Source organism: Micromys minutus (assembly GCF_963924665.1).
Source record: "Micromys minutus genome assembly, chromosome: X".
NCBI lineage: Eukaryota > Metazoa > Chordata > Mammalia > Rodentia > Muridae > Micromys > Micromys minutus.
The window spans coordinates 19531176-19550611 of NC_137970.1; the positions used below are offsets into that span (position 1 = coordinate 19531176).

Genomic DNA, 19436 nt, shown 5'->3' on the forward strand with positions numbered 1-19436 from the left:
TGCAAGTATGTACCCAAAACATTAGGGTCTCTGAATACCAGTAGCATCTAACTAAATGACAGAATAGAAAAAGATACTTTTTTGGGCAATGGCAGTTCACATCTTTAATCCCAACACTTTAAACCCAGCAGAGGCAGGTAGACCTCTGTGAGTTTGTTGCCACCCTGATCTTCAGAGCTCGTTCCAGGACAGCCAGGACTGTTATACAGAGAAATCCCATCTTGAAAAAAAATTAAAAGAAAAAAATATAAGATGCTATTTATAGTAGTAAAAACAATTTGCAAACTCCCTAAAAATGTATATGAAACAGAAAATATTTTTTATAAAGGGCTGTAAATTTTTATTGAAGGCTGTAAGACTTGACTACATCAAGGACTATCTTCTATTTGAAGATGAGAAAGTTTTCAATATGGTGAACAGGATATTTTCCCCCAATCTGATCAAAATTTTCAATGAAATTGACATAAAATTTTCAATGATATTTTCTATGGTGCTGAGCAATTGTTCTTTGAAGTTCCTTTGAAAAAGTATATAATTAAGAAATTTTTGCAAAAGAAGAATAATGTAGGCTATTTACCTATTAGATGGACCCAAGCCTTACCATAGAAGTGTACATTAATGGACTGGAAAGGTGACTCAACAGTTAAGGGCACTGTTTGCTTTCACAGAGGGCCTGGGTTCAATTCCTAGCACCCGTATGGTGACTCACAACCATTCATAACTCTAGTTCTAGGGGATCTGATACCCTCCTCTGACCTCTGTGGGCACAAGGCATACATGTGATGTGCAATATGTTTATAAAATATGTTTGTAAAAAGATAAATAAAAGATATGTCCCGGGTTTTGGCACCAATATCAGGAAAAAGATAAAGAGAGTAGGGGGTATGTTCTCTGGAGGTGTGGTGAGGTGTGGGTGCAAGAGGGATGCCTCTGGCGGACCCTTGTTGGGCATCCTTTCTCCCTGAGGGGCCAGTCACACTGTAGTATAGAATAGAGTTTATTCAGGACATGGGGAGGAGAGTTAAGAGGATAGTAGGGGCAGAGAGAGAGAAGAGAGAGGAGTAGAGAAGCAGAGGCCGGCCATGAGCATGTGGAGAGAGGGGGAAGGGAATGGGGAGAAGAAGGAATAAGGAGAAGAGAGGTAAGAGCAAGAGGAGAGGACAAGAGAGGAGAGCAAGAGATCGAGGAAGGAGCAAGCAGTCACTTCTATAGTGCCAGGTAACTGTGGGGTGGAGCATACCTGGCTCTTGCCAGGTAACTAACTGTACGGTGGGGTTTACAGAATCCCAACACAGTACACATAAAATAATAAAATAGACTGCAATAATTACAAATATTATATCCTTCCAGAAATAAAGGAATATATAAGTGGAATGAAGTGGGGAGTTTAGATGTAAGCCCATATATTGAAATTGGGAAATTCGTTTGGGATAAAGAAGACATTTCAGATCACTGACACATATGAAGATATGGTTGTATAATTACAAGAAAGAAATCTGGAATGTTTTAATTATAATATTCAGATAGCCTTGCAATGTGAGGCTTTAAGACCCTGAGGATTAAAAGTATGTATGCCTTTAATCCCAGTGCTCAAGATGCAGAGGCAGACAGGCAGAGAGGCAAAGGCAGAGAGGCAGAGGCAGAGGCAGAGAGGGAGAGGCAGAGGCAGAGGCAGAGGTAGAGAGGCAGAGGCAGAGAGAGAGAAGCAGAGGCAGGGAGAGAGAGGCAGAGGCAGAGAGGCAGAGGCAGAGAGAGAGAGGCAGAGAGGCAGAGAGAGAGAGGCAGAGGCAGAGGCAGAGAGAGAGAGGCAGAGGCAGAGAGAGAGAGGCAGAGAGAGAAAGTCAGAGGCAGAGAGACAGAGGCAGAGACAGAGAGGCAGAGGGAGAGGCAGAGAGGCAGAGGCAGGGGCAGAGGCAGATGGATCTGTCAGTTCAAAGCTAGACTACAGAGTGAGCATCTAGGACAACCAAAGCTACATAGTGAGACCCTGCCTTGAAAAAACAACAGCAACAACAATGAAAATAAAAGTTGATATTAGTCAAGCCAACTGTGATGGTTCATGCCAGCATTCCCAGTTACTCAGGAGGTCAGAGTTCAAGACTAGCAACATAGTGAGATCCCAGATCCATTCTCAAAAAACCAAAACAACAAAAACCAAAATAGGAGCCATAAAATAGAGTAATATTTTTCTGAATTAACATGTAAAACTTCTTTTATGTGGAGAAAGATAATGTATACAAGTTAAGACAAATAACAAAGCACTAGAATATATCTTTACTACACAGATGTCAGGTAAGATGTTGCTATCCCTGTCTAAATCTATATAGTCTCCTGGAAGTCAGTAAGAAAAAGATACCCAATCCCAATCTATTGAAAATAGAGAATTAGGTTGGGCATGGTAGCTTTCAACTGTAATCCCTACCATTCAGGAGGCTGAGACAAAAGAAACTGTATGTTCAAGACCAGCCTGTGCTAATAGTGTGTACCGGGGCAGCCTGTACTATAGAATGAGATCCTGTCTCAAATAAAGTAAAATAAAATGTTGAAATTCTGATTTGATTTGATTTGATGATTCAAAAGTACAATTGATAATTGCCTAATAAGTATATTAACCTTATCACTGGTTAACAAACTGAGATTAAACCATAACAAATTGTTTTTAGGTATAAAAATTTAAAAGATCAGAAGGATAGTTAAAAAAAAACAGAGCCTCTTAGATATTAATACAGGGTTTTTGTTTGTTTTATTTTTAATGGGGCCACTTTATTGGTTTCCAGGAGAATTTCTCTTTTTCTTTTTGGATTTATGAGATAGTGTCTGGCTGTTAGCACCAGCTGGTCTGAAACTCTTGATTCTCCTGCTTCCGCCTCCTGAGTGATAACATAACAGGCTTGTGATAGTGGATCTCATGAGCATGGGAATCATGAGCATGCACATTCTTCCAAACTGAAAACCATGTCTTGGAGAAAGATTTTTCTGAGGACTTAGTGACAGAAGGCCTAGATAGCCAGACAGAAACCTTTCCCAAAACATCCAGTTCAAATTTCAAACACGAGATCTACTGTGAAACTCCTTATTAAATACCTTGTAGAACATCACTCCTTTAAAAATCTACTAATTTAAATTTTAGCTATTTGGGTGTATTTGTGCAAGTGTAAGTGCATGTGTGCGTGTGTGCGTTTTGGTGTATGGTATATACCTGGAGTGCAGGTGTCTTTGTTGTTATTGTTTGTTTTCTTTTGTTTCAAGACAGGGTCTTACTACATAGCTCTGGCTGTCCTGGAGCTCACTATGTAGACCAGATGCTTACAGGTGTCTTTAGAGGCCAGAGACATTGGATGTCCCTGGAGCTGGAGATCTAGGAGGTTATGAGTTTCTGATATGTGTGCTAAAGGTCAGACTTTGGTCCCCAGCATGCTCTTAATACATAATCCATCCCTCCTGCCTCAAATGCAACTCTTGACCAAGTCTTCTAACTTTTTATTAATTAATTTATTTTATGTGCATGGGTGTTTTATTTGCATGTGTATCTGAGCATCACTTGCATGTTTAGTGCCCACTGAGGTCAAAAGAGGGCATCAGATGCCTTGGAACTAGAGTTATAAATGATATGGGTTCTGGGAATAGAACTCCAGTCCTCTGGAAGAGCAGGCGGTGCTCTTAACCACCAAACAACTTCTCCAACCCTTTGACCACCTTTTAATTAAAAAGTTATATAATGTATGCCTTAAATAAAGACAGTATTTATAACTAACCTTTACCTTTAGTTAGTCTATACACTTTTAAAAATGTTTTAGATGTATTTATTTATTATATATAAATACACTGTAGCTGTCTTCAGACACACCAGAAGAGGACATTTGATCCCATTACAGATGGTTGTGAGCCACCATGTGGTTTCTGGGATTTGAACTGAGGAACTCTGGAAGAACAGTCAGTGTTCTTAACCACTGAGCATCTCTCCAGCCCCTAGTCTATACGCTTAAAACAATGTAAATAAGTTTTATCTTTAAACTATATATTCTTGGGACCGGAGAGATGATTCAGTGGTTAAGTGCATGCGCTGCTCTTTTGGAATGGAGTATATCTGGTCCCACTTTCAGGGAGTTCTAGCCTAGCAGGAAGAAGAGACCCACAGTGTACATTGTAATGAGACTGAATTATGCTAAGCTGGCTGCCAGAACAGAGGCATGTAACTCCATCTAGCTCCTAGGAAAGGCTTCCTATAGGTGACATTTGTAATAAGTTGAAAAAATATATTCATTCTTTTTCATCTTTCTCCATTATGATGTGTGGCCTTGTCTTTTTTAACTCTTCCAAGCATGATGACCTCATTGGGGAAAAAGTAGTTGAGTCAGTTTATTCAAGTTCAACCTTTTCCATTTACCTTTCTGTGGCTTGGGGCAAGTCATTTAGCTTCTGGGCCTCTCTTTCCCCAATCTAGTCATGAAGCTAATGCCTACTCTCAGGGCTGGTTTTAGGATTGGAGATGGTACATGTGAAACTGCAGGGTGACGCCAACTAAAGACTAGGAAAGAGTACTCAGATCTTGTTTTCCTACTAACAAAGTGTACAACATTATAAATGTGTGACAACGGTTCTGAAACAAAGGCTGGTCCTGAACATAGCAGGCAAGATTTTGGGAAAGAGGAGGAAACAGAAGGAGAGTGTCAGGTGCCTGGCCTTGGGAGGACTTCTGTAGGAATTAGAATAAGAGGTGTCTTGAAAGATGGAACCCAATTCCAGAGCTCTGGTCCTAGTTCTTGATCCTCTTCTTTTGATAATACTCTTTTGTAGTCACACAGCCCAGAGCAGTAGGATACGGTATGCCACTGTTTGCCTTGATATCCATGGCAATCTCAGTCCAAAGTCTGTCACTTGAACAACTTCACACAGCTCTTAATCTACTGTCTTCTCTGTTGAAAGGATGCAATACTGTGAACAGCATCAGTGATTTAAGTGACTAAGAAGTAGATGATCTCATTCAAATGAATGCATTCAGAATTCATATCACTTAGTACCTAATATGGGTACTCAGTAGAGGTGTGGTCATTGGCACTTATTTCAGCAGACATTTACAGAGTACTGCCTATGGAAGGTAATGGTTGTAGTCCTCCATGAATCCACAGTTATCTAGGGGAAGATTGTGAAGGCCTGTGACAGAAAACAAGATGTAGAGTGGAAAACAGGAGCTCAAAGGAAGAGATCCATTCCTGTGTCTAGGGCTGGCACAGATAAATTTACCCTGAGTTCTGGGTCTTAAATAATAAGTAAAAATTAGCCAGATGGGTTAAGTACTGAAGAATATTCTAGGCAGAAGAAATAGCATATGCAAAAGAACTGGATGTTTTTAGATAAAGCAAGAGAGTAGAGTGTATGGCTCCCAGATAAGTTTCATGAGGCCCACGAACCTCCTGAAATTGGATCAAAATGCTACATGTCTATAACTATATGCACATAATTTTATGAGGAAGACAGTTTGTGGCATTCATTGAATACATAAAAGGATTTGTATCCCCCTCAGAAAGGTTGAGAGCCAAAATTGTTTGGTAACAAACTATAACGTGAAAGAATCTGAAATGAAAGTATGATTTGATAAAATGTGTGTTTTAGAACTGTCATATCACTAGTCTGTATAATAAATGAATTGTAGCACAGTAGCACATGCCTGTAATCTTAGCACTTAGGAGGTGGAGGCAGGAGGATCAGGAAGCCAGCTTTGACTGTATGGAGAGTTAAAGTTCAGCCAGAGATACAGAAAGCCCTGTCTACAAAAGGTGGATTGTGTACGTAGAAGCCAGTGTGAGGTCTGACTTGGGATTTTCATAGAAAAAGTAGCATCAAGTAGTTAGTGCATTTCATAACTCTGGTGGGCAGCATTCATTTAGAGGCAATTTAGCTTCAAAGTTTGGAATCCAACTCCTTTGAAGTTGTTAATAAGATAGCTTCAATTCAACTTTTCAGTGATATAAACTATTATAGATAGCAAAGGTGAGGGGCAGGATGACAGAGCAGGTAATAGATCAGTCCAGGATACTAGTACAAAAAACAAGAATCTGTGTTGATTAATGCTCACCCACCATCCAAAGTCCTTGGTCTCATACCTAATTACTAACTTTCATCATAGGCCTTGTTTTTAGAGATCCCAAGTAACACCAGGGACACTTATTTTCCTGTGGATTAAAGAGCAGGGAGATGTAGAGAGAGGAATATTATCTTTTAGTTATGAGTCAGACAAAGTTTTCTAAAGAAAGTAACATCTAAGCTAGTTACTCAAGATCCATTATGACGTCAAGCTAAAAATAGCTTGGTGGTGGTGGTGCACAATTTTAATTCCAGCACTAGGGAGGCAGAGGCAGGTGGATCTCTGAGTTCAAGGACAGCCTGGCTTACAAACTGAGTTCTAGGAAAATCAAGGCTATAGAGTAACCCTGTCTCAAAAAATGGAGGCTAAAGATAGAAGATGCAGGATGCCCTGAGGGTCTACACAGAGTTTAGAGATAAGAGAGAGCAAATAAAAAGATTAGTGGAGCTGAGGTAGTTGTCTGGGGAAGTATAGCGGTTTTTTTTTTTTTTCCCCAAGGGGGTAGACATCTGAGGAGGTTTGATCAATTCTTGAATTCAGGAAAGTGTTGTTAATAAATTAACATTTTAGAAGGAAGGGAAGTTTGGGAAGAGTCTAATGCAGTCATCCAAGAGAAGAGAAACTAAGAAAGTAACAGTGAGCTTAGAGAAGAGATGGACTGGGAAGTGATTGGCAGAAGAAAGTACCGATGTCTGAGAGTTGGGGGTGTAAAGAAAGATGAAGGAGGAGGTGGACATGATTGAGGATGGAGTTCACAATAAATTGGAGTCTTCAGGCTTAGTAATGGATTCACTTATTGCATGAATAATCACTAAAGCACTGTTCTAGGCATGAAAAATGGAGCACTGATCAGGACAGATGTCTATCCAGGTGGAACTTACTGTAGATAAGACAAATAACAACACGCTGTGTGTGGTGAAGGGGTAGAGGATGTTGGTGCCTTTTAAGGAGTTAACTCTTTAATGATGAATTGTTGATCAGAGGCTTGATGGAAGTCAGGCAGCGAAGCCATACACAAATTTAGACAATATTCCAGACGGGGTGTGTGTGTGTGTGTGTGTGTGTGTGTGTGAGAGAGAGAGAGAGAGAGAGAGAGAGAGAGAGAGAGAGAGAGAGAGAGAGAGAGAGAGAGAGAGAGAGAGAGAGTGTGTGTGAAGAACAGTCTGAAGGATGATACGATTTGAGGAAGGGTGAATGATGGGGAAAAGGCATAGAAGATAAGGTGTCAGCAGCTGATGATATACAGAATGTTAGAACTATTTAGGAGGTAGAATGAACAAGTTCCAGTCAGTCACTCGGACTTGCTCAGGGAGCAGGAAGAATAAAGCATGTGTGTCCAATCTCCAATTTGTAGGTCACATTTGACTAATAGTAGCTATGAATCTGGTCTAACACAAAATGTTAAACTTACCTAAAACATTTGCATTTTTTTCTTGTAATGTGATTGCATAACTTTTAAGTATAAGCTGTAGAGGTGTCATCATGTCAAAATGTCAAAAGGTTGGACCTGCCTGGCGGGTAACTCCAAGGTGTGTTTTGGGCACTGGTGACCAAGTGTAAGGCAGTAGTTTCACTAAGGTGAGAGATGCAAGAGGCAAGTCTTACATTATAAGGGTGTGGGAGAGGTCCCTGTGGCATCTGAGGGCTGGATGCTCTGGATGCTCTGGATGCTCAGGCCCATTGGAGCTGGCCTAGACCCAGCAGAAAGATCTGTGCTAGATAGAACCATATCTCAAGTTACAAAATGGAAATCACATCTCTAAAGGGAATCGACATAAAAGAGGATATGAAGGAAGAACTGGGGAAGAGGTACCCACATGAAGAGTGGGCCCAAGAAAAGGTAGAGGGCTGGGCCAGTGAAATAGCAGGAAAACCAACTGTGACAGGACTCACTAAGGAAGGAAGTGGCCTTCTTAAGAGTATTAAATCTTGTGGCCTGGAGGAGTTAAGTCCAGGGTAGAAGTGAATACATCGCTTCAACCACCAGGAAGTCCTGGGCAACCTTTCTAAAAATCATTTTCCATGCGGTGATGACTGCAAGAGGCAGATTGCAGTGGGTAGCAGAACTCGTAGGAGGTACTGAGATGGAGATGGCCAGTGTAGACACATTTCCCAAGAAGCTTACTGTGAAGAAGAAAGAGGGACAGAGGGAGATGTGGAGGCAGGTAGAGAGTTTTGATTCCCAGATGGGAAAGACTTGAGCTTCTATAAATGAGGACAGGAAGGGAGGCAACAAAGAGGGAACAGTTGAGAATGTGGGAGACAAAAGGGATGGTTGTTGTAGATGAGAGAGCAGGGATAGGCCCCAGAGCACATGTGGAAACTGGCCTTAAATAGTATAGGGGGTCTCTCAGAGAGGGAAAGTAATGGTGGTAGGGGACATATAGCTGCATTGAGATTTGTAAATGGAATGTTTCAAGAAGTTCAAAGAGGGCTAGAGAGATGGCTCAGGGAACAGTTAAGAGTAGTCACTGCTTGCTCTTCCAGAGGTCCTGAGTTCAATTCCCAGAAACCACATGGTGGCTCACAACCATCTGTAATGAGATCTGATGCCCTCTTCTGGTGTGTCTGAAGACAGCTACAGTGTACTTACATATAATAAATCTTTAAAAAAAAAACAGAAAAAGAAAAAATATTTTAAAAAGAAGTTCAAAGAAATCAACAAAGAGCTCTGACCAAGCACATAAATGCTAAAGCAAAGAATAACCTATGCCTGGGAGTCAGGGAGGATGGTTCTTGGGAAGCAGCATTTGATCAGGTGCATGAATAGAATCAGCAAGGGCACAGAGGAATGAAAAGTCTGGGCATACAGATGAAATAGTGAGCTCCTTTGATGTCAGTTCAGCATGAGTGAGTATAACAACCTGGATACCACTGGTCACAATAATGTTACCATGTGTTAAGCACCAAACTATCCATGGATTCATTTAGTTCTACCATACCCTGTGGGATAGATAGTTCCCCATTTGGCAGATAAGGAAAAGGAGTCCCAGGCTGGTTAAGAAATGGATCCTAACCTACCAAGGTGGTAGGTGGTGGAGCTGGTATTGAAAGTCAGGCCTGTTTGAGTCAGTCTGTCCAGAAAAGCCAGGTGAGACCATATGTGAGGAAGCCTTCAATGGCAACTTGGAGTCTTAACTTTATTATCCAGCAGACAATGAAGAGCTAAGATTAGTATGCAAGCAGAAGAGATTGGTGCTTAGAGTGAACTTTTAAGGAGGCTTAAAAGTTTTTGTCCAAGGGAGAAAAAGCAGAAGCCTGTCCTTGGTAATAGGGAAATACACAGTGAGACTAGACTGTCATTCTTCTTTCTCATGACAACATTAAGAATTACAGCATTTTTATCACCTTGTAGAGATGAGGAACCAAGGCTCAGGGCTCTAAGACCTGGTTTATGTGATTTTGCTGATTCAGTGTATAGAACAGTGTGTCAGAGGGATCTCCAAATTGTAAAAGGGTGTGTGCAGGTGTGTAAGTATGTTTATGTGTGTGCTTGTCTGCCAGGTGAGCCACAGTGCCTTCCCCGCTTGTCCATCTTCCCTCCTCATCTCTTCCTGTTCCTTTTCTTTGCTGGATTCCATACTTCTTACATTTTCTGAACTGAGTCTAGGAATGGGATGTTGCCATTTCCTTGGTTGTCCCCAGATGACCCACCTTTTTACTTAGGAGGCATCTGATCCCCTCCCAGCCCTTACTGTCTATCCATATACTCCATGATACTGTGACTGTACCCCAGTGGGTCTCATGGGAAGTTTGGCCTCTTAGAAATGAGATTTAGAAACAATTAATAAAACCCCATTGTTCTTATTTTCATTGTGATTGTTTGCTAGGGATCCGATATATGCCCTAGGCCTTACAAGAGTCCTGGGAGTAGGAACCATAAGTCCCATTTTACAGATGAGCTTATAGCTCCTGAGAGGGGCAATACAATGCCCAAGGCCATATAATATGGAAACAATTGTAAAGCCTGGGCGTGGGCCCAGATCCTCCTTTCTTTTCTTTCCTGTCCTCTCCTTTTCTTTCTTTCTTCCTTCCTTCCTTTCTTTCTTTCTTTCTTTCTTTTTTCTTTTTCTTTTTCTTTTTTTTTTTTTTTTGTGGTTCTTGGAGTGTAGCTTAGGGCCTTGTATATGCTAGGCTCTATATTTGGCTACATCCCTAACCCATGAACTTAGGTCTTTTTACTTCTAAAGCTGTGCACTTTTCATGCTTTATTTCTAAGCATTTTCTTGTATTTACTGACCTTGAGTCTTAATACAAATCTCTGCCCTATTAGGACAGAGTGGATTTCTAACACAAAACCTGGAAGGGTGGAGTGTGAGGCCTGAAGCTCTCAGAACTGTAGATTCAAATTCTGACTGTATTTTATGCCCAACCTGTCTAACATCTCTGAGGTTAAGCATCATTTCTAAAACGATGCTTTTGCAAAGTTGTTGCAGGGATTAGATGAGATAAGGTATACTAAGTTCTAGCATAAAACAAGTTGCTATTACTTATAGGAAATAATAGCAACTGTCAGAGTCAGAAATTGTGTTTCTATATTGGGAAGATGACCCTAAGATTAAGGCTGGGTTGGGGAGGGCTATTTTTTCCTTGAAGACTTGAGTTGGATGTGGCCTTGGATAATGTGTCATACTGGCTACCCCGTTTGGACCCCCATCCCAGCCCAATCTCCCAGTTCTGGCCCTTTTATGTATCTCCCCTTCTCTGCAAACTAATGTCTCTGCCTCTCTCTGTCACCCCTGCCTGTGGCCTCTACCCTGCCCTTCCTGGCCCCAGGGAAGAGGAGGAGGAGGAGGAAACTGAGGAAGAGGAAGAGGAAGACGATCACCAGTTCTGCTGTCCGGCCTCCGAATGCAGTAGTCCCTCCTCTCGGTAACTGAGAGGACAAGGGCCATTTTCTATGCAGAAGCAAAAGCCTTAACCATCCCCCACCCCTGCCTCTGTGGATCCCTCATGGGACCCTGTCCCCTGCTTCAGGAACCAGATGGGCAAGCATCATGCTCTTTCTTCCCCAACCTCCTTCTTGGAATTCTTCCCCGCCCCTGCTGTCTCCCCTAGGCTCTGGCCCCTGAATTAAAGAGCTGGAGTCCTAGATTTTACTAATAAGTGGGAGAAGCAGTGCTTGGAGCTTGGAGCTTGCAACCTGGACCCTCTTGAACCCACACACCCACTTCCCAGGCACCCTGGAGCTTGTTACTACTGGAGAGGTCTCCAAATGACACCCCAAGGACCTACCTCTGTTCTCTGTGAGCACAAACAGAGATGCAGGGTGCCTAGGGCTCAGAGGACCAGACGGGAGCAGGAACCCAGCCTGCCTAGTTCCCCGTCACTCATTCCTTTGCTGTGGCCATAGCTGCCATTTTCTCCACTGCTTGAAGGCCTCACTTCATCCCCTCTCCCCAACCCCATCACTCCCATAGCGCTCTGTAAACATGATTAGGAGGAAAAGGCCTTTCAGCATGTGTGTTGCTATGTATAAAGAAATTTCCATCAATAAAAGCTGATCTCTTCTCTCTGTCTGATGTATGTTCCACCCTACCCCATCTCCCTGTCTCCATCCCCACCAGAACTTTGCCTTCTTTCCTATCCAGAGCTGGTAAAGGGCAGAAAGACAGAGAAGGGTTTGATTTGTGGCTTGTCAACGCCTAAAAGTCATTCAAAAAATAAATGTGTGAATGTCTCCCAGCAGGAGCGTACCTACTGCCTTCTTTAGTGCACTAGCCTGGGGCATTTTTTTAACTGACTAATCCTGGATATGGCCCTTGACTTTTGCAATACATAGTTTACTCATCTGGAAAATTGGGAGGGTGGTTTGACCAGGGTCACCAGAATTCTTCCAGCTCTGATGTTCAGGATCTGAGACACTACAATTTTAAAAAGCTGTAATTATGAACTTTGATGATACTATGATTGTGGGACGTATTTCATGCAGTTCTTTGATTTCTCTTTGTACGGTGTTATGATACTTGGATACCCCAATCCTATGACTTTAAATTTCTTAATTCTACCACTTAAAAAAACGTTGGTGGTATGATTTAAATATTTTGTGATATTAGAGTTCCTTGGTTCTTATACTCTAACTTTAGGATCTCTGAGAGGAAGCCATTTCCCCTAACAAAACTGCAAAGACTTCCTTGACCTGGCTGAAAGCACAGACTCTTTAAAGCAGTAGTTCTCAACCCTTTGGGAGCTGAATGACTTTTCACAGAGGTCACCTAAGACATCAGATATTTACATTATGATTCATAACAGTTGCAAAATTGCAGTTATGAAGTAGCAACAAAATAATGTTCTTGGGGGGGGGGTCACCACAGCATGAGGAACTGTATTAAAGAGTCACAGCATTAGGAAGGTTGAGAAGCATTGGTTGCTTTTAAGGGTACCCTTTGTGATTTTGTGCTCCCCCTTCTATGATGTGTTTATGTTAGGAAATGGAAATGTGGGTGGGGAGTGGCAGGATCCAGGCAGCTTGCTGGAAGAAAATGGATAAAAATTGGGTCTCAGATATTGGGAAAGATTTGATTAGGTTGCAAGAGGTGAGAAGACATTTCAGGGGATAGGAACCATATAGAGAAAAAAAAGCCCACTGGTGTGTGCTAGGGTCAAGTTGGGGAATGGCGAGTAATTACTGTGCTCAAGTGTCTCTCGAGGATATGTGAATCTAGATGGCCTGTGAGGAGGAGAACATCTTCTCTACTTTATTTCCGTGGAAATAGAAGGAAATGGGCAGGGGTTTAACTGAATGAAGGAAGAGCGCAAGTCAAGAACAGACTAGAAACTGTAAAAAGGCTTGACACCTGTTCAGGCAACTGGAGTGGCTGGACAGGAGGGAGCTGTGCTGTGGGAAGGGAGCAGACCTATTTCTGTTGTGAGAAAATATGCCTCAGTGTGTCTGTGCATCTATGTGCACATGCGTGTGAGGCTACACGAGCTGCTGTATATCTAAGGAAGTATAATTATGTGAGACTGGGCATGAGAAGTCCTGAGAATATGAGGATTCTGTGTAAGCTCTGGCTTTCTGTACCTGGAAGTTTCTATGTCTTTGCCCAGTATATTTAATCAAAGGGGTAGGATATGGTTGACTTTTAAACATGGGGCTGTGGCTCTTAGGGCAACAGTTATCAGGCAGATGGTGACACAGACGTGTTACCTGTATATTTAGGGGACAAGGTAGCTGAGCAAGGTGTGCTAGGCCCTGACCTCTGCATGGTAGCTCTGTGAAAGTGAATCATGCCAGGCCACTTCTCTTGGAAAACGGATGTGGGGGAAGGGGAAAATGGACTGGAGAGATGGCTCAGTGGTTAAGAGCACTGACTACTCTTCCGGAGGTCCTGAGTTCAATTCCCAGCAACCACATGGTGGCTCACAACCATCTGTAATGGGATCCAATGCCCTCTTCTGGTGTGTCTGAAGACAGTGTACTTACATAAATATAAGAAATAAATATTTTAAAAATTGATCTTTTTGTTTAAAAGAAAAACAGATATGGGGATCAAGAGTGGGCCATGCATATTTCAAGAGAGACTGGTAGTAAGGGCCACCATGAGATGGGTGAGCACGAGACACAGAGGAGACAGTACCTGACCTGTTGGGTGCTCATGGGGTGAGAGTGAGTCAGAATTCTCTTGGCTAGAGGTTCTGCCTGTTCAGGGTATTCAAAATGAAGATGAGCTCATCTAGGCCAGTTAAGTCCAAGGGTAAAAAGGAGAAAAGACATTTTGGACAACAAAAATAAAGCAAGTCTTTGATTGCAGAAAAGTGATGGATAAGCTTGCTCTATGGGAATTGCAAGTCACCTATTGTTTGTTTGGAACATATCGAACAGAGTCAGGGGTAATAGGAGGTGGTGGAGGTGGCAAAGGTGTTTGTAGCTCAAAGCACAACTTTTGTTTAGGAGAGAAAGTCACTCTCACTGCCCGAGCTTCACTTGCATCTGTGGGATTGGATAGTCCTTAAAACGTGTTTGTTAAGTTCGCTCCAACTCTGTGGACTGAACAGATCCATGAGTCATTGTTCTTAAATGCAGGAGCTTTTCCTATCTGACTTCAGCCTTTCCTGCTTCCTCACTTACCGCTCCACAAATATTTCCCCCAGGGTCTATTCCACTATGGGAAGAAGTGGAGAGAAATGGAGTCGCACAAGGATTCTACTGCAGAAGGGGACAGGAAGAACAGGAACTTTTCTATGCAGACTCATTGTTTCGTGTGTGTGTGTGTGTGTGTGTGTGTGTGTGTGTGTGTGTGCGCGCGCGCGCGCGCGCGTGCGTGTGCACACACACACATATGGGGATCAAACCCTAAACTGGGGATGCTGGGTAAATGTTTTGCCACTAAGCCATACTACCTGCCTCGCGTGCTCAGATACGCTTTATTTTGAGTCCCGGCTCCTTTGGAATCTTTGAGACCTTTTGCAACTGCGTTTATTTCTTCACCTATGTTGTGTCTCCTTCGGTGAGAAAAGCCAGACTTTTCCCATTTGCTAGGACTGGTAAAAAGAATAAAATATTACTATTATTGTTCTAGGGTTGCAAATGAGCAGATCCAGGATTCTAACCTAGAATCCCAGAGTCTGCTTTCCCACTGTTTATCTGGTTAACAGCCCTCAGCAGTTAGCTAATCCAGGCTGGATTTGGGATTGGACTTGTGGATAGGTGGCACTGAATTGGACAGCAAAAGGCCCTGCTCTTGTCACTCTCTGTGTTACCTTCAATCTTTTACTTCAAGAACCTAAAGCCCTTGGTTCCATCTACATACCCTGATACCCTTGTTTTCTTGTATTTCACTTCCAGTCCCTTCCCTTTCCAACCTAAGTTGTCATGGGGATAGTTTTCAGCAACCTTGCTTTCCTCTTGCCCTCATCTTATGGTATCCATAGCAACAGTCTCCATTCATTTCCATGGCAACTGCATTCTGATTCCCATTCCCAGGCTGAATTCCTGGCTCTGGGCAGTACCAATAAAGAGAAGGAGGGAGAAAAGACCCCCCCCCACACTAAACAGGAGTAGCATCTGGAAAGGGTCTGGGCCCCACTGTCTGTCATAGGCAAACCAACCTCAAGTCCCTAGAAGGCATCCTAACCTGCTTCCTCCATCTTAGAGCCTTGGTTTACAAGATTGCTCTACTCTCATCTCCTTTAGCTCCTTTTAGGCAAAGCACAGTCCACGAGCTTCCTCTCCCAGGGAAGACTTCAAGACAGCAGGAGGGCCAGCACAGGCTTTGGGTCTGAATCCCTATCCTGCCAGTTGCTAGCTCAGTGACCTTTGTCAGTCAGTTTCCCCCTTAGAGCTGCTTTCTTCCTCTGTAAAACAGGAATCCTAATTCCTTCCTTGTGTTTGCCATGAAGATTAAATAATGTGTGGAAAATGCCTGACACAGGGTAGGTGCATAGTTAAGTGCCAGTTTATTTTTATTCTGCTCAGCCACCCCCAAGCAGAAGGAATCTCTCCTTTACTCCCCCGTCACTTCCTGTATTCCCCACCCCTGATAACTTTCCACTTTGTTCTGTGGTTATTTGTGTAGCATGGCTTATTCTCCCCCTCTACAAAGGATGCTCTCATTTCCCCCTGAAGAATAGTCCAGCAGGCAATGTGTGTTGGGTCTACGTGTATTCATGTATACTTCTGTGTGACTATGGATGCATATATTTGTTTCTAGATTTGTTGGCCTTTGAATGTGTCTGTGATGTTATACTTGTCCATACGTGGGGTGGGGTTCCATGTGATTGGCCTGTTGCTGAATGTTTTAAGGGCTCTGAAGTGAGGGGTTCCACACCTCCAGTCATAGATTCTTCAGCAGTATGTGTGATAGCAAAAGCATCCTCTCAAGCATTCTCCTTGTTTTTGGCCGGTCTCTCCCATGGGAGGCTGTGCTGCCGCCCTATAATTCCTGAGACTGTTGTCTTTGCAATCAAAATGGAGCAAGTTCTCAAGAGAGGGATTACCAAGGAGTAGAGAGCCTGGAGCAGCACAGGGTTAGGAGTAGGAGAGGTGCTGAAATATCATTAGGGGGTAGTCTCAGCTCTGAGTTTGCAGTGTGGCTTTCTTAATAGCTATGTATTACCTTGAGTTACAGTCACATCAACTCTACCTCTCTTCACTATGAAGGGAGCTAACAGTGCCTGCTACAAGGAACTGCAAGGGGTAGAGATGTCTGCAGAGCCTATGGCAACATGAAGGAGGGGCACGTATGTAAGGCAACATGTTCGAAGGAGACAAGCAGGTGTGGAAAGGCACACCTGAGCTAAATGTTGAAGCGAGAACAGAAGGTAGTCAAGTTTAGGTGTGGTATAGGGTTCAGGCCAGGTAAGGAAGCTAGAAATTGTTCTACTGATGACAAGTTAGGTTACATCCTTCCCTATATTCATCTTAATCAGAGCAAAAGCCAAAGTCTTTATGATAGGCTTAGTGTCCCTTATATTAGTCTGCTTTTTGTTGCTGTGATACAACACGAACCATAAGCAACTTGGGGAGGGAAAGGTTTATTTCCTCATCAGGAATGGCAGAGCAGAAACTCAGGGCTGAAACCTGGAGGCAGAATCTGAAGCCAAGACTTATTGCTTACTGGCTTGCTGTCCATGGCTTGCTCTACCCACCTTCTTGTATGCCCCAGGACTGCTTGCCCAGGGTGGCACCATCCACAGTGGGCTAGGCCCTCCCACATCAGTCGACAATCAAGAAAATGCCCACATACATGCCCACAAGCCAAACTGATGGAGACAAATCCTCAGTTGGAGCTCCCTGCTTCTAGGTGACGCTAACTTGTGTCAAGTTGACAAAAGTGAACTAGTACAACTCTCATTACATGTCTAATCTTATTTCTCATTACTCTCTCTTGTTCACTGGGTTCTGGCTATACTATCTCTTATTGATCCTTAAACATGTAGACGTGTTGGACTGACTCGACTCTGTAGCCTCAGACAGCCACACAGCCCACTCCCTCACATCCACTGCTTTTCTGTCATTCCACCCCAACCGAAGCTTTCCTGAGCATCACATATAAAATAGCAACTTTGGCTGGGTTTGTGGCCCAGTGGTAAAGAGCTTGCCTAGCCTGTGAAATTTTCTGAGTTCTATCACTAGTCTGTCTCGCTATGTCCTTTGCCTTTCTCTTTCATACACACATATACATAACACATGCATGCACACACACGCAATTAAAACAGTATCTTTTAATATTCTGCTTTTTTTCTATCTTAACATTTATTTGAAATGATAGACACCCCTCTCTTTGTTGTCTGTTTCCCTCACTATAATATCACCTTTCTGAAGAAATAATTTGGTGGCTTTGGTTTTTATTGTATTTCTGGTGTTTAGTGCTGATATATGGAAAGTACTTGCTTGTTGTTTATGGAATGAATTATGGGAAGCTGTACTAGGGTTAGATGCGAAAGAAAGATGGGCTGATAGAGAAGAGATCTGCAATTAAGCCTGAAGTGTGTGGTATAAATTTGAGTGAGTTTTATTAGAGCAGCCACCAAGAACATTCACTGACTCACTTACACCAGAAACACCTACTGTGATCTGGTCTAGGTCCCACGTCCTGTGCCAGGCAGCGAGATCACTAAATTCTCTTCCTATGCTGGGATACTGAGAGTCCTGCACTCTTTGCCAAAGCCAATCTGTGCCAGAAAGAAAAAAAACAAAACAAAACAGAAGTCGTGTATAAAGATTTGGGGGGGGCGGTTCTGAGCAAGATCAACAGTAATTTCTGGCTGGTGGCAAGATTCAGGGGGCATCTCAGTAGGAGCCTATACCTTGCATCTTAACAGAACTAGGTTGCACTAGCAGAAATGATGGGGATAACATTAGGAGTAGAAGATCTGATCTGAGCAGTTTGGGAGGTAAGGGCCTGAGGAACATGTAAGAGAAACAGAATCTGGGCTGCTTAATGATGGAGAGTGTGAACTCTGCAGTCACTCCGTCTGTAGCTGAATCCTGCTTGTATTGTTGGTAGCTAACCTCTCCAGGTTTTGTTTTCTATATAAAACGAAGACAAATGACAACCTTATAGCATTGTTGGAAGGAACAGCCAAGTTATTAAGTACAAAGTGGTAAGAACGGTACCAAAATATTAAGTATTCTAAAAGCATTGTCTGTTGAACCTTGAGAGGTTTTCAGTGCCAGAATGATTGGAAATTGGACTAACTTGCAGACAATGAGAGCCATAGATGTTTGGTGGATGGAGGAGGCAGTTGCTCAAAGCTGAGTTTGAAATGTGTAACTGGTAAGGGAGATGTTTGAGAGACTGGTGAGCAGGATCTCCATCCTGAGGGAGACAGGAGGAGTTTCTTTGATGCTGGACTGGGCTGGGTATAACCTGTGGAGGGTAGGCCTCAGAGGTTCGAGAGAAAGAAAATTTAGGGTGCGAAGCAGTCCTTTCAGGCTCCTTCTGACTAGTACTTGGGAGGGTGGAGGGTAAACACCACCAGGGCAGAGCCCAGCACTACTGCCCCTGACCTCCAGTGCAGATGGTAGACAGACACCAGATAATGCAGGCACTTCTGCCAGTTAGGTAACCCCCCCCACACACACACACACAATTTGCCCTTGCCTTCCCCCTGGCCTTTCTCAATAGAGGTGGAAGAGTGGCCCTTTAATTCTTTTACTAGCCAAGAGCCACACACACACACCCTATATTACTTCTATGATTTAAAACAAAACAAAACAAAACAAAACATTCTTTTAGCCCCAGCCACACCCATTCTCCCACAACAGCCTTCCTGGTTCACCCCACCTCTGTGCTTCTCAACATGCCCTGGAGCTCTGCTGCCACCTGGGTTCCCTGGCACCCTGGTTGCCATGGCACTGTGGAGCAGGTCTGGCAGAACAACAGCTCTAGGTAACCCCAGCAAGCGAGACCTGGGACCCAGCTTCTGTCACCTTTCTGCTTGAGAGCCCCCTGCCCTCCTCCAGGAGCAGAGCAGGGGAGGACATGAGGAGAAAAAGGAAGCTTCCCCGCAGGGCAGCTCTTTACCTGTGAGGATGCTGAAGGGGAGGCACTTCCCACTGTGGCCCAGCCTGTGCCTTCACCCTGCCCTCTCACCAGCAGCAGCCGCCGCCACAGCAGCAATAACAGCAGCAGTAACAGCAGCAGCAGCAGCAGCAGCCTGGGAACCCTGGGAACTGGCCAGGCCTGGACTCCAGGCTGCTAAGGGCAGGGGCAGGGCACAGGGGCAGGGCTGGGTGGGGGAGGGAGGACCCGGATGGGCAGGTATCATCAACCTGGGCCGGGAGGGGGCACTATGTCGAGGAAACTGGTCTGGGGTAGTTCTGGGAATAGGACTATAAGGGAAATCACTGCATGGGGAGTTAGCTGGGAGGAGAACAGGTCTGGGGAGGGAACGACTGGGCCAT

General features: G+C 43.6%; 1 protein-coding gene across 7 annotated transcripts in view; it reads left to right on the top strand.

The window, feature by feature from the left end:
• Nucleotides 1-19436, top strand: part of IQSEC2 (IQ motif and Sec7 domain ArfGEF 2) — an 80821-nt gene that overhangs the window by 38574 nt on the left and 22811 nt on the right. For 3 of the 7 annotated variants that reach the window (XM_080909511.1, XM_080909512.1, XM_080909513.1), the window contains one exon: nucleotides 10862-11579. The exons of the other annotated variants lie outside the window; for them this stretch is intronic. In XM_080909511.1, coding sequence (XP_080765637.1) covers nucleotides 10862-10961 — 100 coding nt within the window. In that variant the 3' untranslated portion in view covers nucleotides 10962-11579. Of the gene's footprint in view, nucleotides 1-10861; nucleotides 11580-19436 lie in introns of those variants that run through there. 7 annotated transcript variants of the gene reach the window in all.